The sequence below is a fragment of the Silurus meridionalis genome, chromosome 12 (assembly GCF_014805685.1).
Source record: "Silurus meridionalis isolate SWU-2019-XX chromosome 12, ASM1480568v1, whole genome shotgun sequence".
NCBI classification, from domain to species: Eukaryota; Metazoa; Chordata; class Actinopteri; order Siluriformes; family Siluridae; genus Silurus; species Silurus meridionalis.
In genome coordinates, this window is record NC_060895.1 from 4,587,337 (window position 1) to 4,610,356 (window position 23,020).

General features: G+C 37.7%; 1 protein-coding gene and 1 long non-coding RNA gene across 3 annotated transcripts in view; one reads left to right on the forward strand and one right to left on the reverse strand.

Moving 5' to 3' along the window:
• The window catches only part of zgc:172282 (leucine-rich repeat and fibronectin type III domain-containing protein 1-like protein), a 110,810-nt gene that overhangs the window by 56,569 nt on the left and 31,221 nt on the right, over nucleotides 1-23,020 (forward strand). The window contains exon 3 of one of the 2 annotated variants that reach the window (XM_046863639.1): nucleotides 21,282-22,691. In XM_046863639.1, coding sequence (XP_046719595.1) covers nucleotides 21,301-22,691 — 1,391 coding nt within the window. In that variant the 5' untranslated portion in view covers nucleotides 21,282-21,300. The remainder of the gene's footprint in view (nucleotides 1-21,281; nucleotides 22,692-23,020) is intronic. The other variant, XM_046863640.1, reaches the window with a different exon arrangement.
• Nucleotides 739-8,738, reverse strand: LOC124395060. Its single transcript, XR_006927596.1, has 3 exons — nucleotides 8,393-8,738; nucleotides 1,277-1,323; nucleotides 739-925 (listed from the first exon to the last, which is right to left on the reverse strand). It is a non-coding gene; the product is annotated as an uncharacterized LOC124395060 (long non-coding RNA).

Below are 23,020 nucleotides of genomic sequence, written 5' to 3' on the forward strand. Positions count from 1 at the left end.
ATCCGATTTGCTTCTTCAGTCTGCACTTTCTTTTCCACTTTCCTTTTCAGGCATGAAGCCAAGAATTTGTATTGAAAGGTGCAGAAATTTAAGCTTAAGGTACCAATACTGAATATGGGCCCATGTGAAGCAGATGCTCAGTGTTTGCAGCACTTGTTCTGTGACACTGGGCTGTTCTCAGAAACATAAAGCTTTTTAATGGCATATATGGATGTGATTTTTGTCATCATAAGGCTTTCGGCCATTTCCTTACAGTAGAATAAAGGTATTTCTTAATAATCTCTGTGCACTGGATAATCATCATGGCTTTTTCCTCGGTGTTAAAAGACAGCTTGCAGGGCTGTGGTTTGATTCTTGTAACTAAAATAGAACTTATTGATCAGCAGTTATTTGCAGTCCAAACCCCTGTGGAAGTAACAAGAACACCTTGCACAGTACAAAACTGTGAAAACAAGCAAACAAAATAAAGAGCTTATGTTACTTTTTTTTCTTTTTCTTTTCAGGAACTGACTGGTATTCATTCTAAAAAAGTTACATTTTGCTTGTTGGGTTTATGTATGAAAAAGCTCAAATTACATTGAATAGAAACAGTCTAGGTTCCAGGTTTTGCAATGTAAATAAATGAAACCAAGATAAATCATGTCAGAACATTTTTCTTATCTTTAATGTGATGAAGGAGTGCAATACAGAGGTACAGAGGAAAAAACTCAACTCTGTTGCATAACTGTGCAATGGGGCATGTGACAGCACACACAATTAACATTCAGACCCAGTATTCATCACTTGTAATTGCTCAAAAGTGATTATCATACACCTGTATTAAATGAAATCATTCTGACGAAGGGCTTCAAGCTTTTTCTGTTGCATATTTGTGTTTTCTGATTGCTGCATCGCATGCATTGCACGGGATCGCAGTTCTGAAAAACTATAGATGAGAAAATGGATACAAAAAATTTCAAAATCATGAGAAGTACCATAGAACACCATAGGCACAAACAATGGGACATGATAGTGACATGACCATGAACAAGACTTTCCACTAGCGTAGAAAGGACAAGAAGAAAGCTCATCAGGGACGCTTACAGTTACAATAAAGGAGCTACAGGAATATCTGGCATATACTAGTCAATCCCTGCACAATATCCTCTATTATTTTAATGTCCAGATTTGGAGCAAGGGGAACTAGACAAAAGGCCTGTCTCACCAAATAAAACATTCAAGGCTCCTACATTTTGCCAAAACATGTCAATTGAGATGAGACCAAGGTAGAACTTACTTTCTTAAGGACATCTTTGTTGCAAAAATGAGGAAATCATGGACTGCCTAAAAAAAAAAAAAAAAAGCTTTGTTAATCACCTGTTGACAAAGAACAAATTCACCTTACAATACTCACACAATACACACTTACAGTTCTTTTCAGTCGCTTTGGAGCATTTCTCGGATTATCCTTAAGATTTGCAAATCAGTAAGTGCATTCTCAAAACAATGTGAACAAACAGCACAATACATTGGATTTCTTGCAAAAGCATGTTTTTTACTCAAAATCCTTAGAACATCTCTCAAAATTAAGTATTTGTGTCAATGAACATATCATTACCATCAAAATAACAAGACCTTTTATCATTATCCACGAACAAGAGAGTCAAAATGTTTAGTCATTTTTTCAATATGACAATGCTTTATTTTAGTATTTCCTGATGTAAACTATGTTTAAGATTACAAGTATTGAAAATGCACGAGGCTGAATTGCCAACTATGAATTTAAACAGCACAAATTTACACATTACTGTATGTGGAATATTGATTGTAAGAGACTGGACAGAATTCACACTTTTTTATTTTTCTTTACTAGTGGACTGACTAAAAAATTACAATATAATGTAAAATAAAAAGACATAAATTAAAATTTTAAAAGGTAAACATAGGAAACTCTTCTTAGGCAGAACTGCACATGCCGCACTATACAGTGTAATCAGTCTCTACCCCCTGACGTCCCGGTCTGTCGGGCCACAGATTTTCATCCACATCACAACAGATATCATCCCCTGCAATACCATTGTGAGGCCATGATTGACAACATGGTCCACAGTAGTGGCTTTAATTTCTTCTGAAATGTGTCTATGTCTCTGGCCTCTTCTTCCTCTTCCTCTATTTTGCCTCCTCACCCTTCCAGCACGCATCCTTATTTTCGGCTCTTGACCATGTTCATTTCCTAGTTGTTTATCCGTTTTTAACTATTGTAAATCTGGTTTGCTCTTTTTATATACACTCGCCGATTACAGTAAAGGTTCATGAGATACAGCCTTGACCTATTTTAGAGAACTAGTTGATTATAGGTTGATCTAAAAGTGAACACGCCCCTTCATTATTGACATTCAAGGTTCATCTGCACAATTCATCAGGACACATTTACCAAAAAAGTTTAATAGAACTGTGATGAAGAAGAGCTTGACAAATTTTGACAACTGGTTTAACCATTCTGCATTCATTGACTTATGCAATGAACTGATGCCTAAATGTTTTGGGGGTTAAGACCATTTAGGTGAAACTAGTATAATACATTTTGATCAACATAACATAAACAACTGATAATGTAGGAAACAACAGACACCTGTACACAATCGATTGAATGATGTACAAAAGCATTCGCAATTTGATCAAAGCAACGAGAAATGTTCTTATGAAGAGCATAAATGACTCAATGATGTGGAGTTTGAACAAGTAGTTTTGAGAATTTCATTTCTGATCTGAGAAATGCTCCAAAGCGACTGAGAAAAACTGTAAAACACAAAATCATAAGAGTTCTTGCTAAGGGGTTTGTAAACTTCTGCAAAAAGGTTTTTCTTCTTAAATGTTTTTATTTGTTTTAAAAACGGTTTAATGCGGGATATTAATTTAGAATTCTGAAATATTAATTAGAAAAATTAACATAATGACTCATCTTAAATTTATTCATATAATTTGCTATAAGGGCTGGCTGTAGGAAAGGGACACAAGAGCTAAAATTTGGCTTTAAAACACCAAAAAATACATGCTCTAACCTCGAGACAACTGAACTCCGTCGACCACTGGTGAGAGTAAGGCATCTCATAAGGCAGGTGTGTGTGTATGTGTGTGTGTGTGTGTGTGTGTGTGTGTGTGTGTGTGTGTGTGTGTGTGTGTATATATATATATATATATGTACATACTGTTTATGGGTAATTGCTTTTTTCCATAATAAATATATTTAAGGCATTTGGCAAACACCCTTCTCTTTTTTTATACAAATGGGCTTAAGAATTTAGGGCCTTTCTCAAGGGCCCAGCAGTGGCAGCTTGGATGTGCTGGGGTTTGAAGTTTAGAATTCTTAATCACTGCTTTAGATCTCAGTGGCCATCACTTCACAGTGCAGATGGATAACTATCTGAAGCATACTTTAAAAACAAACTAAAATGGTTTTTAAGGTTAACAACTTAGCAATGTTTAGATTTTATTGTACTTTAGCTACTGTACCTTATGTTTATTTACTGTACCTTATGCTAATTTAGCAGATCTAATCTTTGTAAAAGTAATTTGCCTCTTGCTTTTAGAGGATCTGACATTTGACGCTCATTTTCTAAGCTACATACAAGCAAGTGTCTGAAATTTAGGGCATTCAGTGGCAACTTAAACATTTTTATTTGAATCCTTTTTTGGAGCACTTCTCAACTTCTTTAACTGGAGCACTTACCACAGCAGGCATTAAAGCACTTACAGTGGAGAAGCTCGAGAGGGAGCGGGGTGAGAGATGCACGAAGAATTGCGAGCGAAAGTGCTCTGCGGTTGTTTTCCGCAAAATAGCAGTGAATCAAAGAAACGTCGTAATGTGATTATGTCAGTGCGGTCGGGCAACCCGAAATCTGTCTTGCACAGACATGGACAGATTGACAAGTTACACACTCGATCCGCTTTAATAGAAACGTCTATACACCTGCTTATTTAGGCAGATTTTCAAACATTCAATCATGTGGCAATAGCGCCATGCTTAAAATCATGCAGAGACAGGTCAAGAGCTTCAGTTAATGTTTACATTATACAACAAAATGGGAGGGAATGTTTGTTGATACCAGATGGGCTGGTTTGAGTATTTCAGAAACTGCTGCTTTTCTTAAATTTTTACACACAACAGTCTCTAGAGATTACACAGAATAGTGTGAAAAATAAAATTCATAATATGAGTGGCAGTTCTGTAGATGGAAACACCCTGTTGATAAGAGAGGCTAGAGGAAAATGACCAGATTGTTTTAAACTACCAGGAAATATATAGTAACTAATATAATTGCTCCTTACAGTAGTGATGAGCAGAAAAGCATCTCACCATGCACAAAACATCAGGCCTTGAGGTGGAGTAGCTGCAACAGCAGAAGACCACATAAGATTCCACTCCACCATTAATCTGTGTCAACCATCCAAAGAATTGGGAGTTGATGATGCGGTGAAAGTTTTGTTCTGTTGCATGTTTTGAGATGCGCTTCGGCGCTCACCATGATTGTAAATCATTTGGTTGTGAGGGGAGGTGGTAGAGCATTGGGTAAGGCATTGGATCTTGAGCAAAGCCCTCAACTGCTCAGTTGTACTTTGCTCAGGATAAGTAAATCTACAAAGTGGCGTAAATATGATGAATTGAATCGTCACAGGCTTCCTGTCAGGACAAACCATTCTTCTCATCAGCAAGGTGTTTCAGCTTGCAGACCCTTCGCCCACAAGATGTTTTTGTTTTGTTGCACCATCCTAGAGGCTGTGTTGTGTTGAACAATAGTGGATTTTACCGATGCTGTTAGCTAGCAAAGTTGATCGTACTGTATAACGCAACCCGGAAAAACTATCAGTATGAGTTTTTTTGACGATTATTTGCTGATTAATCGGCCAAACAGATGAATTGGTCGACCAGTAAAATTCTCAGGAGGTCAATAGTTTGAAACTCCCATACCAGCCAATCTAATACCAACAGCCATGCCTTCAAGCCTTAAAGTAGATATGTTTTTATTTAAACATAAGCTCTTGACCTAAATCTGCATGATTGCGCTGATCCCACATGATTGGATAATTAAATAAAAGGGGAGTTCCAGTGTTCCTATGCATGCCATTATTATAACCTTAATTTATGTGTCAAATACATCTAATTTAGAAAAGTAAATTTTAGACACACACACACGTACACATATGCAATCGACATTCAATCTACATAAAAATGATGTCTTGGTTTAAAGGTCATTCTGTAGAAAGCACAGCAGGACTGAGGATCTAATCAAGGTAATATTGCCACAGTCATAAAATTCCGGGTAAAGGTATACCCTCTCCTTCCCATTATCTCTGGGCTGCTCAGATTCATATTACTATTACTATTTTATTAATATGTCCTGGGCTGTGGGGCATGCTACAAAAAGCACATTATTATGGCTCCAACAAGGGGAATATTGTCAGGGGGAGTATCATTTTGGAAATATCACATTGCTTCGATCAAATTTATATTACAGACACGTCTATAAGGAAAATAAGTCATTTGCCATTGCAAATGAAATGACGAGGTAGTGGAGGTTGGGTCAAAAAAAAAAAAAAAAAAAAAAGATAGTTGGTGGTGCATTCAAATAATGCTGATTTTCAATATGAAGAATTTATTATAAGCCAATTTCAGTTGACTTTCAGGGTGATTATGAAATGTATCTGCATGTGGTTCATTCCTCTGAGGTTGCCAGATTTTTAAGTAGTGTTGTCTGAGATGTTTTGAGAGTTTGTTTTTTTTTTTGGATCATTTGTGTTTTTATCATTAAAAATAAAAATGAAAGAAAAAAGAATCTAATAGGAATCAATTGGTAGTATATTGCAGCAGTTATTCAGGAGTTTAGAAAATAGCACTTGATCCAGCATGACCTATTGTTTGCAGGTTATCTACCTGTCTGTCTGTCTGTCTGTCTACCTGTCTGTCTGTCTGTCTGTCTACACCGATCATAATAAAGTCATGTGATATTATGACTTCATAACATTATGAGCGGTGAAGTGAATAACACTGACTATCTCTTCATCATGGCACCTGTTAGCGGGTGGGATTTATGTATTAGGCAGCAAGTGACTGTTTTTCCTCAAAATGTATGTGTTAAAAGCATGAAAAATGAATAACAGAGATCAACCAGTGACAAGGTCATGAGCTATCTATCTATCTATCTATCTGTCTGTCTGTCTGTCTGTCTGTCTGTCTGTCTGTCTGTGCATTCATTCAAATATCAAAATAAATTGTAATAAATGTAGGCTGTTCACATGGTATTTAATTTGCTATCGATTATTTTGTTTTGTTTTTTGTTTGTTTGTAGGTTTTGGGTACATTTACATAACAGTAAGCATAAACTGCTCCTCAGGATGAGATATGTCATTCATTAATAGTTTTTTGCAGTCAGCACTTATTTTTTACTTGAAGGCAATTGGTTGTATTTTAAAGTCAAGAATCGCAGGAACCTCAGTTAATGGAAAACGTGTTAGAAGGAAACATTCTGAAATACAGGTTGTTGTAGCGCAAACAGTGTTCTAACACTTTTTTTCTTCTTGACATTTGTAAATCATTTAATAAAATGTAGTTTCGCACACACATTTTATGCATTCTTTTCTGAACCGATGGTGCAATTCGCAACAGACGTGCAGAATAATGTGTGTTTAGATGTAAATCCAATCACTGCAGGCACAAAAATTGTGTGATAAATTTCCCTGACAAGCAAGCGGGTTTTGCATACTGTGGTGTAACCGCAGAATTACACGCTTAAATACATTAGAGTAAAAACTATGTATGACATTTCATTCAAAGGGATGCGTCCATGCTATTGCATGACAGCTTAATGCATCTGAATGCGTTATATTGAGACCTGAAGCCTGCTGAGGCAATACCGCATTACATCTATTTAAATCGCATTACTCTCTTATGTTACCCACGTTACATTGCCGCTATTGCTATTATGATCTGCTCAAAAGGTGCTGGTTCTTTAGTAGTATCTGAAATAATTACGTGGCAGAGGTTTTTTTTTTTCTGTGATGCTTGTAAGCTACGGTATGGAACAACCTTGCTGTAAAGAGTCTTAGATCAGTCTCAGAGTTGGATCAGCATTTACTTTTGAAACACTCTTAGTCTACTTAAGGCTAAATGCAATCTGGGGGAAATAAAAAGTGCTGTAAAGTGTCTCTTAGAGAAAAGACTAGTAGCTAAACCAAGGAGTGAATTTAAAGAAGGAATAATGGCAGCTGCATTTGTCTAAATCGGACACCCAAATCTTATGTCTATCTTACAACTCTTACGACCGAAGTGTGTACCGTAATTTCCGGACTATAAAGCGCACCCATATATAAACCGCACCCACTGAATTTTACAAATATTTTTATTTTTAACATAAATAAGCCGCACCTGTCTATAAGTCTACACTAATGAACTTTACACAGGCTTTAAAGAAAGACACGTTACACACGGTGTAACGGGTGAAATATGTTGCGCTTCCTTTAGGAGCATAGCGGTATTTTGGGAATAGCCTGGCACTGTATTTTTTTCAGTATAACTGCATGTGTGCAAGATGAGGAATATGTCCTTATTGTTTTCTGCTGCTCATTTCTAAGTTTCTTTGACTAACCCATAACGCTGTTGCCAAGAAAAATAAAAAAGCACGTGTTTTGGAAACCTGTCTGTGCTTATATGATTTCTGTTGTAACTGGAGTTAGCGAGCTCTCTCTTTACCCAGACTCAACACGTTACAACGGCTTGTATCTAAACAGTAGCCGACCAAGAAAGTCATTGTTCACTGTCTTCCTCATTCCTTTCACAACTATTTCTCTCGTGAGTTTATCTTTTAGCATCGTTGTGCATTTAAAAACAATTTTTTTCCACCCGATGGTGTGCAGTTAAGAACACAGGTGATGTGCGGCTTTTTGGTTTCCATTCGGAAATGTCATTAATCTAATGTTATGTCATTTAGTTTTTCGGCTTGAAGTTTGTGAAACCTGGAAAAACCCAGGAAAAATTCATAAATTAGCCGCTTCGTTGTTTAAGCCGCGGGGTTTAAAGCGTAGGAAAAAAGTAGCAGCTTATAGTCTGAAAAATACGGTAATTCATTACATGGTTCAAATAGGTCCTGATATTCCATTATATATGTTGACTGCATTGAACAAATTGTAATTTTTGCAGGACCATGTTGCAACACTAGACTACATAAAGTGCACAAACAAAACAGCATAAGCCGAGCACAAAACAATATGTTTACTGAGCAACTCGCACAGAAAACAAAAATAAATACGGTGCACTTTGACTATAGAGGACAAAACAACATTGTTGTGTGGGAAAGCTCTTGCAGCAGTGAACTACTGAGAAGCGTAGCAGGAATAAATGTAGCAGCATTAGACGTACCGTAGCAGTATTACTGGCAGCAGTGTAGCAGCAAATATTGTCTCTGAAATGAATAAGGATCTAATGCAGCATTGTAAAGTGTGGGTGTGCGGTGGTATTGAGTCATACTGGGTTAGTGTTTGACTGGCTGAGGTGAGTGTTGGGAGGCAGCAGCGTCTTGAGTAATCTGGCTGCCTCAGGGGGAAAAACTGCTGTGAAATCTGGTGGTGGTAGTGGCATGGATGCTTTTGTACATACCTTCTGTCAGATGGCAGGAGAGTAACTAGTCCATACGAGGGGTGAGAAGGGTTATCTGCATTGCAGGTGCTGTTTATGGTGCTCACAGAGACCCAGATGATATTTATAGCTCTCCTCACAATTATCTCTAGTAGCTTGTGTTCAGAAACTGTGCAGTTCCCATACCACATAGTCTGACAGCTGGTCAGGGTGTTCTTTATGATCCCTTTATGGTTTATGGAAAAAGGATGATAGGACAGAGTTTTGTTATCTTCAGCCTTTGTGGAAAGTGGAGCTATTGTTAGAACACCCAGAAACTTTGTGGTGGTCCATTCAGGTCCTCCTGAAATCAATAATACTAAAAATCTTTCTGGGGCTTATAACCTTTGAGAGATTTTTGTCTGTGCACTATTCCGTAAAGCGAGCTGCACCGCCACTTCCCTGTACGCTGACTCATCACTGTTGCCGAAGAGGCCCACAATAGTAGAGTCATCAGCAAACTTGACGAGGTGTTTTGCTATACAGTCATGACTCAGCGGTGCAAAAAGCAGTGGACTGATCACACAGCCCTGGGGAGCACCGGGGATCATTGTGGTGGAACTGCAGCTGGTGTTGCTGATCCTAAGGGACTGGGATCCAGTTTAGGATTCAGTTACAGAGCGAGGTGGTGAAACCTGGCACATACATTTGGGCTTAAGTGAAATCAGTCATAATAAGGCAACAAACCATAATCTATGGAGTCAAAACACTCCTTGCAAATAAAGCTCACGAATGGTTTGTTCCAGCAAAGTTCTTTTCTTGGCTTCATTCTAATTATGTGAAATATCGGCTTAAACCTGATGAGGTCATATTTTTTAGGTAATAATCTCATCATCATAAATTCATCTGCAGATTACTGCACAAAAACCACATTTCAGCTCAGTCAGAATTATGGTTTCTTGGAAAGTAATTTGAAGCCCATTTGTCATTGCAGACTTCAATATCAGAATCATCAGAACTCTCATAATTTTGCCTTGAAAATGTTTGTCATGTTTTGTGCAAAGCCATGCAGAGTTGTGGGTGTTTAAGTACATTCAAGATTTAATTGTCGCAAGACCATATTACAATTGTCAACGTAGTTTTTTAGTTTTTTTGATATTTTAACATCATGTTTCGCTTTTTCATCAAAATATAATACAGTGGAACCCGGTTATGTCGATGTCGTAGGGGGTCGCCAAAAAGCATCGAGGTAACCGATGATCGAGATAAACGAAAATCTAAATGGCGGCAGTATATTAACGTGCTTGAAATTTCTTTATGTACATGATGTGCGTTAATAAATGAGAATGTGCATGCATGTGTTTCTGGAGGGGTTTTTACACAACAGCGTTGCCGCGATTTGTTTGATGAAGGCATGCTATAAAATGTACATACGTTTGTTAACAACAAAAGGCATAAGTGCACCTACTAACAGCAGAGATTTACCAGTATACAATACAAACCACCGTCCATTCTCTATACAAACCTTTATTATATTCTCCAACATTATAAACACACAGATCGCTCAAAAAAAAAAAAAACAGCGGCTGCACAGTGCCGTCTCACATTTAGTCCACATGTGGAAAAAAAAAGAAAAATAAACGGTGACTACGTTTCTGAAAACTTATGACCATCAGGCTGAAGTAATCCGCACAAACACACAAAGCAAAGTGTCCGAAAAAACTTACGTCCGCGATGCCGAGGGGGAGATAAGCCGAGCGAGAGAGAGAGAGAGAGAGAGTTTGTGAATGGAAAAATAGGGAAATAAAAAAATACCGCGACCGGCAGCACAGCGCAAAGCCGGAAAAAAAAAAACGGAAGATCCAAAACCGAACCCGAAACCAAAAACGAGGGACAGAAAAGTCTCAAACGTGAACGGCCGAAGGGGGCGTGGCAGGTGCTTTCTCGGCCGCTTTCTCTGAAGCTCCCGGCTTCAACTCCTTACCGAGAGAGCCGTGCTCCTTACCGAGAGAGGAGTAGGAGTTGAAGCCGGGAGCGCCGCGCTCCCGTTCATCGCATAACATTTAACAAAAAATGCATATGTGCACTTACTAACAGCAGAGATTCACCAGTATACAATACAAACACCTGTAGTATCTGTAAGGTTTGATTTTTCCACCACTTTCGCGAGTTCTTCTGCGGCTGCACAGTGCTGATCGACATAACTGACATTAACATTTCCAATTTTTCCCCCCTTGTGCTCGAGATATTAGGGTTCCGCGACATAAAAAAAGTCGACATAACCGATAAAAAATGCGTAGAAAAAGCGAGAATTTAGCGGTTCCACTTCAAAAACGTCGACTTAATAGGGTTGTCGAGGTAACCGAGGGCGAGATAACCGGGTTCCACTGTATATTGAAATAATACAGATTGATGGATGATGTTTGAGTGTTTAGGAAAGTGGTAGCTAAGTAGTTAAGACCCTGGTTTACTGATCAGTCTTGGGGTTTAAGGCCCAGTATTGCCAAGCTGACACTTTTGGGTCCTTGAGCAAGGCCCTTAACACTTTGTCCTCTAGGGGCGCTGTGTCATGGCTGACCCCCTGCTTTCTAACATCACTGGGATATGCGAAGACAGATATTTACTGCTGTAATACATATGTAAAAAAGTAAAAAGCCTTTACCTTTAATGTGTTATCCAGAGAATAACTTGTAACCAAATTATTGGAGAGCCACTAATAAATACTAGGACTACTTGACAAAAGTAGTAAAATTAGGCTAAATGATTTAGAACAACAGAACATTGCTGTAGTTGTTATTTTACAATAAATATGCTTGTTTTTAATAAAAAATAATTACAAATTTTAAACACCACAACACGCTCGTCTCTAAATCACAGGAACATATTGACCAAGATCTATGTTTATATGATCTCTGATTTGGTCTGCTTTTTTTTTTTCCATCGTTCTTTGCAGTGTTTTATCTCTAACTGTATTGACTATTCTGGTTTGCAAATTGGATTGTTTCCTGAATGCACATCTTGCTGTTGTGTCCCCTTGACACCACTTCATTGTGACAATAAGGCGCAAACAACAAATTAAAATCCTTTACCAGAGAGCTGGCTGTAATGAAATGACTAAGCATATCATCATGAACAGTATAGAGGGTCATTATAATGGCCTGGACTCCATATGAAGACTGTAAACAGAATCTATTTTTAAACTGTTTAATTTTGATACTGTTCTAAGAAACACAGAAAGTGCTAATGTACTGTATGCCCACATTTTAGAGACATACACAGCATAGAACAATTGACAAATGATTGGGAGATTATGAGTTTTAATCTTGATGATGCCACAGCCATTCAGTGCATTTTAGTATTGTTTTGTTTTTTTCGTCAGAGGTGACCGTCGTATCTCCAAAATGTCCTAAGTCGAGTGGTCGTAGATCGGGGTGTGACTGTACTTAAATAAAAAGTAGCCAAAAATAGTTTTAGTTTTAGTGTCACGCTGGTAACTGGACCTCACGGCATATTAATACAAAATAATTTCTATATTTCTAATTTTTTTATAATGAATTTATTCAGGCTGAACATCCACAATATAGAACACATATGTATTCTCTTGCCGGTCCATCACAGTGTCAATGAAGAACCGTAGGTCAGGGGTCTTCAACGTTTTTCAGGTCAAGGACCCCTTAGGTGAAAGAGACATGGGGCAGAGACCCCCTGATATAAAATGTGCCAAACATAGCCACATATATGAGAAATTATATATTTACTGATATTAAGAGAAACCAATCACACTATTCTAGTTATTTTATGCTAAGACAATTAGAACTATGTTGTTGTTGTACATGCGTCATTTAATTCAACATGTTTGCAGTTTCATACGTTTTCCTTTTACTATCAGGTGCACTATTACACATTTACATGAATTTCATCTTTAACTTCAACTTAATGTACCCAAATAACCTTATGTAATAATTATAATATTTTTATAATTAAATATTTTATCTTTGATGTTTTTACCCATGTATATTCTTTTGAAAAACAATGATTTGTGATTCAACATTAATTAACCGACCCCCTGCAGTACCAACGCAGACCCTAATGGGATGAAGACCCATGCTGTAAGGTGTCTATGAGTGTAGAATGTATGTAGAAGAGCTTAGATAGTCAGTAGCTGCTGTATGATGCTCGGTGGATTTTAGCAGATGACCAGAAATTTTTAAAAGAAAAAAACGATGTAGATTTGTGGATAAAGTTTGGCACCCCTTCAAGTAGGGGGAACAAGAGGAACTCACTCCAAGAGGAACGCACAATTTACTTTGCTATAACTTGAAATAGATGAAAGCAATTCATCAAAGACTTCATTGTTTTCCATATTTATTAAAATCATATAATTTAATAATTTTTTTTTTAATTATTGATTCAATTGCTAATTTTAAATAATATAATACAGGTATTACCAGAATTACGATGGTTTGAAATAAATGTGTTAGCGTATGCTCCGCCCTCCACTTGCGAAATCCCCTCCCTCACACACCCACTGCCACATACATATATGCTGTATAGTTAATTAGTTACGGTAATGTTTGTTAATGTAAATTGCTCTGTTTTGCTAAATGATGTTCTGTAATTTGTTCAATTATTAACTAATTACAGTATACAACCCCATATATGGCTAAAGCCATGTCTTAACTTATTATATCTCGACTTAATATTTTTTTTAGTTACGATGGGGACACCTCTCCATTGTAATTTAGGGACTACCTGTAAATTTAAATGCCATGAACAACAATGATGGGACCCCTGAACCTAATATTTTATTGCACAACCTTTAGAGGCAATCACTGCAAGCAAGCAATTTCTGTAGTTCCCAGTGGGACTTGGGAACCTGTTAGCAAGCACTCTATATAAGCAAACTGCTCCACCTGGGTCAGGTTTGAAGACTGTTTTCTTCAGTCTGCATGTTTTAACTCTGTCCAAAGATGTTGGATAGGATTTAGATCAGGGCTCCATAGCAGGCCACTTCAAAAAAGTCCACTATTTTGTTTTCCGTCATAATGCTTTGAGTGCTTTTAGCTGTATGTTTTGGGTCATTCTCCTGTTGAAGGACCTATGAGCTGAGAACTAAACCTTCTAAAGCTGTGTATATGTGTGTTGCACTCCAAAATGGCTTGGGAGTTTTTCTATTTCATTGTGCAACACACAGATTTAAGGCTCTATGTGCCAGATGCAGAAAAAAATAAAGCAGCCCGAAACATAATTGAGCCTCCTCCGGGTTTCACAGTAGGTATCGTGTTCTTTTCTTTTCATTTTTGCATCTGTGAACATACAGTAGGCCTTGCCAAAAAAGCTCCAGTTTTCTCTCATCTTGTGTGAAGGATATTCTCCTTAAGCATTGTGACTGGTCAATATCCGTTTTAGCACATTTGTAAGAAAACAGTTATCTTAAATATCACTGTAGTCCAATTATTTTACTTGTTTCAACATACAATCCATGAACCATAAAGTTCGTCCATTTCTGGTTGATTGAATCATTCATTAGAAAAACACAGTAACCGAAAGACAGTCTCTGTGTGATGCATTCACACAGCAGAATATAACCAAACAAAGGCTGCACATTAGAATGAACGAAATGAAACATTGCTAGTTTTTTACAGGCCTGAATCTCTGCTTAAATCTTTTGTCCTCCACCACTGAATAGGATCTTCCTAATCACTGTGGTGATTTCTTTAACCTGGAGTGAATCAGTAAATAAAGTATACCTACATTTGAGACTGTGTGTGTGCGCATATTGTATTAGCCATATGCTTGCTACAGTATATACTGTAATCTGTCTGCGTTTTTTCTTACTATAGCGTATCATACTCTATCACTTTCCAGTTAGTTCCTGCGATCGCTTACATTAGATCAGCTAAAGTGCCATTCTGGCAGAAAACTCTCTTTTTCATCCTTCTTGAAGTTAATAAAAATACAATAGCTTTTCTTGTTCTCTGTCCTGAAGCCTTTCTCAAGGCAGAAAAACATAGTAATACTGGAGACACCTTTAATACATTTTACAATAAAACCTCTTTATAGAAAATGTTACTATATCAGCGCATATACACAGCTCCAGTTACGACCCTATAGACTAGAGGTCGAACGATTCATCGATTTTGACGATTTAACCGGCACTGATAGTTGATATTATTTCATTTAGCACATTTTTATGATACATTTTTATTTTTGTATTAAAGTTCAGTACTATTTTACATGAATTGTAAGCCTGGCTATTTGCATCGGTTCTACTATGGACTAATTGTTACTATAGGAATGCTTACGTACAGTATATTTTGCACTTTATATATAAGTCTGTACAGTATTAAAGTAACTGTAGAATATACAGTATATCATTTTTAGCTTTTGGCTTTTTTTTTGTGCAGTAGTAAGGGATTCACCATGGAAATGTCCAAGTAATGCTAAGGGTGAAAAAAATGGGCTTATGTACTTAGTGTAGTAGTCTATAAGAGCATCTGACAGCCCTCCTCCTTCCATGTGTTTGTTGTAATCCAGCACAGCTGCTGGAATGGAAATGTCCTTCCTACTCCAGCCGCCCTGGTTGCTCATTACCCTTCATGCGACAGTGAAATCTCTGCTCTCTTTGGGAGGCCATTAGCAGTTGTTTTTGAAAAGCCGCTTCTGTTTGGTCCGACAGTGCCACAGGCTCCAATTTGTAGTTGGCTCGATTCTTTGAACAGAGAGGGACTGGTGTAAAAAAAACTTCTCCACATTTATGCCTAATTGGTAACTAGTTCCAAGCAGGGAGACATCCAACAGGCTTATTACGTCTCTGTACAGGTGCCTCTTTTTCCTTGACAGAAAAAAAATCCAATTTTAAATTAGAGATTTACTCAGCCAGGACAGTTTAAATCCCCATTTTGTAGATTTCTTGTTCACTAGCTGTTTAATGACACACTTTGGACAATTTATTTTCCAAATATTAAAAATAATTTGGGGTAAAGAAAAATCATAAGCGAGACTATTTATCATTAGAATCATAAATACCGTGTATTTTGTTTGTAGGAAACGTATTCAATTAATATTCAATTAAATATACTTAAGTACAAGTAAAGTTACTGGTCTAAAAATCTACTCAAGTAAAAGTAAAAAGTAGCTTATTTAAAATTTACAGAGTTACTTGTTTTTTTGTTGTTGTTGTTTTTTTTTTACAGCGGGGTCGGGTCCTCTTTATAACATCATTTATGATAATGAGAGAAATCTCAAACAGACAGTGAGCATGCGGATTAAAAAAATATCGATTAAACGGCATTTTCGGCTGGGTCTGCATCACTGGCGTCTGCCTTGTCTGTCCATCCTCAGTTTCCTTTCTTGTGAGTTTAGCGCATTTTCCCGCCTATAAATCAATCAGTGCAGTGTTTTCTGGGGCACGTTTTTTTCCTCCTTGCATTATTTTTATTTATTTATTTTGTACTCAGTAAAAGATATGATTTAAAATGTAGATTAGTACAACACTTCAAACAAACTCAGTACTCAAAAACATACTTAAGTAGAACTACAGACTTAAAAAAAAAGCTACTCAATTACAGTAACAAGTAAATGTAATGAGTTACTTTTCACCTATGATTCCTAATTTAAGAAAGAAAGAAAGAAAGAAAGAAAGAAAGAAAGAAAGAAAGAAAGAAAGGTATAATGTCTTCCAAAAGAAGAATTTACTATCAAAGCTGCTCCCAGTGAACCATTCACCATAATACACACTGTTATGACTGTTTTACTGTGTAATAATTAATACCAGTGTGCAATATTACCTGCAATACGTACTTTTTCCTTATTTGTATTTATACATTGTGTTGTGTATACACTTGTATACTATAGTATGTCTATTTGTCTATTCTTTTATATATTTGCATTTATTTTTTATTTTTTTCTTGCTGCTGTAACAAAGAAATTTCCCCACTGTGTGACGAATAAAGGTTTATCTTATCTTATCTTATCTTATCTTATCTTAAAAATTGGATTGAATCGTTAAAGCGTAATGAGCTCAGTAGCAGTGCCTTAGACATAATTTTACCCAGAATTGGAGCTTCAGAGTCAGCTCAAGTGGCCATTGCGGATTGCAGAGGAGTGGGGCTGGTGTTGTTTGAAAGTTACTGGAGAGCTACTGCTGTTTAAACAGTGCAATTGCATTATTGCATCATTAATAGAATGCAGATTTCCATAGAGATTAATAGCACATTTCCACAGTTATGAAAGGCACGCCTGTGGCTTCCCATCATCATTAGCTTGCTAGTGTTAAAAAGCCTTTACCTTCATGCAGATGAAGGGACCATGAAATGACTAGTGACTGTGAATTTAAGAAAAAGTAGTCAAAACCAAGTCTTTCTTCCAGTAATCAGACAGATTGTTGCTTTTGACAATGACTGATGCAGTTGCACTGTATAACTTTTGCAGCCAGTTGTGAGGAAAAACCATGTATACAGTTTGTATTTTTTTTGTGCGAATGTAGGAGTTCTGAATAATTGTCTCGAGAACACAGAAAGGATCTGATGCAGCAAAAGCATCTGAAGCTGCTGAAGTAGAGAGTTTTATCAGTGTCAAGATAATTTGCAATTCTAGAGACTGTTTCAGAGAATTTTTAAGCCTCTGTGACTCTTTATCTACATCTGATATGCTGTGCCTCTTATCATTATACTCCTCTGGTCGCACTTTTCTGCCTTGCTTGATGCTCATGCATTAGTGGAAGAGTGGAAGTGTCCACTGAGACAGCACATGTGCTCCTGACTCTTCCTGACTCTTCCTGTGACTTTATGAATGCAGAGCTGCTCCTAACTTGTGCATTACATCACAGATATGGTACATATACAGTTTTACTTTCTTTATCAGGAGTTTTATTAAAGTAGAATAGATATATTGGGCTAAACTTACATTATTCATCAAACCTTTTCAAAGGATGTACATAGATATTTTTTTAATGAATATGTACATTGTGCAAATGAAACCTTGGTTATTAATATCTGGATTATAACAATGCACTAAGAATTTCGTGAAGAGGAAATTGGCAAACACAAGAGTGCCAAGGAAGAGGTTAAGTCGTCTAATTAATTTGAATCGGTGGAAAGTGTGGGGAAAGTCTTTTCCTTCATGCATGAAAGACATTTAAAATGAAAAGTGCAGAAGAAGAACATCACTCGCATTATTCTGCTTAGAACTCATTTGGGCATGCTCTTTTACTGTTTTTATAAAAAATGGTGAAATCATTATGTCTCAACTAATTATGCATTATTAAAGGCAGCTATCTAAAGAGTAAATAATGTAAAATGCATTCTAGAAAAACTCTTTATCCCCGAGCCGTGTCATGCTAGCCATATGGCATGGTGCAATTACGACATCACCCAGACACAAATTTTCTGACGCTCAGGGTGAACAGGCAGTTTGAAGGAAATGCTTTCCCAGTGTAATCCATGCTATCAACTGCACCCACATTTAATTAAAGGTGCACTTAAATCTTTTTAAAATCTTTCTTAATAATTAATTTCAAACTTAAATCATGCTGAAAGACGAGTTACAATAGACAATGGCTTGTGTTGCTTCATGGAGTGAGAAGATCCTGTGGAAATTTGATGTGGTGAAAGAAATGTCCTTAATTCTAATGTCTCCATTTCCAGAGCCTGGGGTTAAGACTCACAAGCTGCAGTAAATGTATTCAGAGTAGATAAAAAGAAATTGGAAAAATTGAATTTAATATATATATATATATATATATATATATATATATATATATATATATATATATATACAGTATAGATAGATAGATACATAGATAGATAGAAGGCCTGAAGTTTGATTGAAGTAGATCGATTTCTCGTCGCTGAACTGAACACCACTACGGAAGCTGAGACGCGTCCTGAGAGTCGCATGGCAGAGGTAGAGCTACATTTTCCTGGAGACAAAACAAAAAAGAACAATTGGTTTTGTTTCTTTTTTTTGCACTACAAAGTCCTGTTTGTGAAAGGGCCATGTATTAGAAGTCAGAAAGCACTTAAGTAAATGCATGATTTGCTGTCTGTCTGAACCAAAGTAATAAAAGCAAACTATTTGTACCATATTGAATTGCATAGCATCATATTTTTTCCATTGCAACGTATTGCATTAAATCGCATTGTGAATCGAATTGAAATCGGATCACACAGCATCGTAATGGGGTGAATTGTATCGCATTGCGTCGGTTGCTGCTTTATATGTATCTTTAATGTAGCATATCGTTGGCTATTCACCAAGGTGTGAAGAGAGTGAGGTCCATTAGGACAATTTCCTTTAGAATGAAGCGAGTAACAGTAGTACCATATGTTCTTGAATCGATCTGAGTAAACTATAAAAGGTCTTTACTACGTCAGTGCTACCCCCCTTGGTCATTCTTGTCAACCCATGTGCCCCAGTCGACACCTGTTTCTACTGTGGCCCTTGTTGCAGGGACATATCTCAAGAGAAAAAAGCACCTGATCGACTAACAGCTGGAATGGTGTGTGGTGCAACATTTTCAGCATCACTACTGGTGTTTCAGCTGCCAACATTCTCGCCAGATATAGAAAATGTCAGAAAGACTCACGTGGCTCATGATTCAAGCTTCATGCTGATGACCTGCCCTGTTTGCCGAGCTTTCACATGTGATATCAGGAGCTCTGTCTGGCTCATGACTTGCAGCCAGTCATCCGAGTAGAGGATTACTCACAGACCCAGGCATTGCACAGGCTCGAGGCGTCACTCCTACACTTTGTGACCATTCTCTGTACTGAAGAAAGGCCAATAAGCATCATCTTGTGTAAATGCTATTGCAAAAAAAAAATGTTAAATCCCAACTCAGCATGAATGAAGGGACAGTTTGGATTATTCATGCCTCATATTTTTGGTTTGTTTCTTAAACTTTTAATGCCTGCTGCAGCTCTGCATTAAAGGCAAGTTCAGCACCAGAGGTAGCTCCCTCAGAGTGATTACTCCAGGCTTTGGCAATGGCATGTGAGTCATCCAAACATGGCTTTTAATCTGTATTAACATCACACTTATTGCATAGTTAAAAAAACTGTCTATAGCATCTTTGTGCATCTCTTTAAAGGCCAGATGTACACATGCCACAGTATAAAAGATACAACTTACACTTGCCAGCATGTTATATCCTTAACAAACCAGCATGTTAGCACTCTTACAGCATGTGCACAGCATGAGCTTATGCACACACTGCCATTAGCTTGTACCACTAATGAGTCCACTGATCTAACTGGATAAGCTGCTATGGTTATAGCTCACTCTAAATTGACATTGGAGGCGTTCCTAATGTTATTGTAATAACCAAGCTGCCATACATTATATAAGATGGTCCTTAAAACAAGCATTAGACAAGCACAGTGTACACCAAATGGCCTCTACAGAGATGATTTATAAAAACAACTATTTCATGAGATATTTTATGTCACAATATGCAACGGTTTTTGGAGGGTTTTTTTTTCATATTTATATTGTGAAAATGTTTTTTGAGCCATTGCTGCACAAGATAAACTTAATTCAAGGTTAGAGTCACACCTAAGAAAAACCTGCCTCAGCATGGAGTCATGTGTATTTCTCACGCAACTGCCGAAACTATTGTTTAAATATATTCAGTCCAGAAACAAACAAATCCGAACATGCCATAAATTCTGACGGAAACCTCCCTGTCGGGTTGTAAAGCAAGAAAACCACTTTTACCTTTCTTTCTCCGTGAGGCGAAGAGCTAGTGCATTTGCCTTAAAAAAATAATAAAATAAATAAAAAACAGTTTCGGTCAGCAGCATGTAGGCACTGATTGTGCCAGAAAACCACACGCTGGCACTAATTCCACAAACATGTCCATGCATCTGCACTGACATCACCCATTTGTCTCAGATGGTAGAACTAGATGAAAAAACAAAGCATCACACAAACACACACACACGCATGCACAGCAAAATCTCTGACACTCCGACAGCCCTGCCTGGCTGATTCAGTCCAGCTCAAAAAATCTCTGAGGCGTTTGGGGAGTCCATAACTGTAGATATGAGACTTTACTCAATAGAGGAGAACGGAGGAATCAAAATCATGTCAAGGGCTAAAAAGGCGACGTGGCTGTGACAGCACTCCTAAGTAACAGCAGAATGCAAAAGTAAAAAGGTCTATGCTTAAGACGCTCCACCCTAGGAGTCATACTGTACCAAACATTTTGCAAACACTAGAAATTTTTTTTTATTATTTATTTATTGATTTATTTATTTTTTATAAAAGATGATTGTCACATGTGAAACAGCACAGTGAAACACTTTCTTTTCATATTCCAGCCATGTTACAGCACTCCTGGAGCAAAGAGTGGCAGCTTGGCGATACTGGGGCTTGAACCCCCGACCTTCCAATCAGTAACCCATCAGTTACTGTGCTGCACTGAGCTACCACCTTATTAATTAATAGATGTAATTATATATATATATATATATATATATATATATATATATATATATATATATATATATATAAAATAAGACAACATTGTATTGTATCAAATATCATATATATATATACCAAAATTTTACATTCCTATAATATACTGTATATTTTATCTTACAATATTGAATGATTTAAGGTTCAGAAATAGGATTCTATATGACCTGAAGGCAACAATGTTCTCATATTTGTGTGTCTGTTTGTGTTGCAGTTTCCTAAAATTCTAAGGAATGGAGTGGCTCATCATCTCTCTGATAATACTGGTTGTTTCTACCTCCGGACATCTCTGTCCCAAGCGCTGCATGTGCCAAAACCTGTCTCCATCGCTTGCAATTCTTTGTGCCAAGACGGGTCTGCTCTTTGTACCTACAGTAATCGATCGTCGGACAGTAGAGCTTCGACTCACTGAGAATTTCATCACAGCGGTAAGGAGGAGGGACTTTACCAACATGACAAGTCTCCTGCACCTGACACTGTCAAGGAACACCATCAGCCAGATCATGCCTCATACCTTTGCCGATCTTAAGCGGTTGCGGGCGTTGCATCTGGACAGCAACCGGCTTAGTGTGGTCACGGATGACCACTTCCAGGGTCTAACCAACCTACGGCACCTCATTCTAGCCAACAATCAGCTCCATAACATTTCTCCGCATGCTTTTGATGACTTCCTGGGGACTCTCGAAGACTTGGATCTGTCGTACAATAATCTGGTGGACATTCCTTGGGAAACCATTGGAAGGCTTACTAATGTAAACACACTTAATATGGACCATAACCTAATAGAGCATGTCCCTTTAGGAGTGTTTTCCAACCTACACAAGCTTGCGCGTCTTGATATGACCTCAAATAAACTGAAAAAAATTCCGCCTGATCCATTGTTTCTTAGGATCCCGGTTTATGCTAAGTCCAAGGGGTCTCCACTGACCTCGCTTGTTCTAAGCTTTGGAGGAAACCCGCTTCATTGTAACTGCGAGCTGCTTTGGCTAAGACGGCTTACAAGAGAAGATGACTTGGAAACATGTGCCACACCGCCAGATCTTACAGCAAAATACTTTTGGACAATTCCTGAAGAAGAGTTCATCTGTGAGCCGCCTGTTATTACAAGAAGGTCTTTCAAGACCTTTGCTATGGAAGGTCAGCCAGCCAGCTTAAAATGTAAAGCCAATGGTGACCCGGAGCCAGAGGTCCACTGGATATCTCCCGAAGGGCGTTTAATCTCAAACACATCTCGCACTCTCACCTTCAGCAACGGCAGCCTTGACATAAACATCACCTCCTTGAAAGATATGGGAGTGTTCAGCTGTATTGCCTCTAATGCCGCTGGGGAGTCCACGGGGACTGTAGAACTTGTGGTGACCCCACTTCCTCACATGGCCAACAGCACTAATCGCATCCAAGAGCCTGATCCAGGACCATCGGATATCTTAACATCTGCTAAGTCCAGCTCTTCCTATAGTAATGACACAAGGATGCAAGAGAAGACAACAATACTGGCCGAGCTAACCGCAAACTCGGCTCTTATTAGATGGCCATCACAGCAGCATTTCCCGAGTATTAGGATGTTCCAGATACAATACAACAGCTCAGTAGATGACACCCTGGTCTACAGGTACAGCAAGGGGTAGTTATTACTCAGGCATAACAATTTATTGATACATTCTTATTTTTCAAACTGATTGGTGTGATTTCCATCATAGTCCACATACAGTTCATTTCAATTCAGGTCCGTTTATTGGGATCGCTTCTTAAACTGTATTGTTTCACAGCTGCACAGAAATATCTACAAGCCCAATTCCAAAAAAGTTTCACAAGACACTGTGTAAAATGTACATAAAAACAGAACGCAATGATTTGCAAATCTCAGAAATCCATATTTAATTCACAATTTAAAAAAAAATTGAATATGTACCATTTTAAGGAAAAAATGTATATAAAAAATTGCCTCAGTTT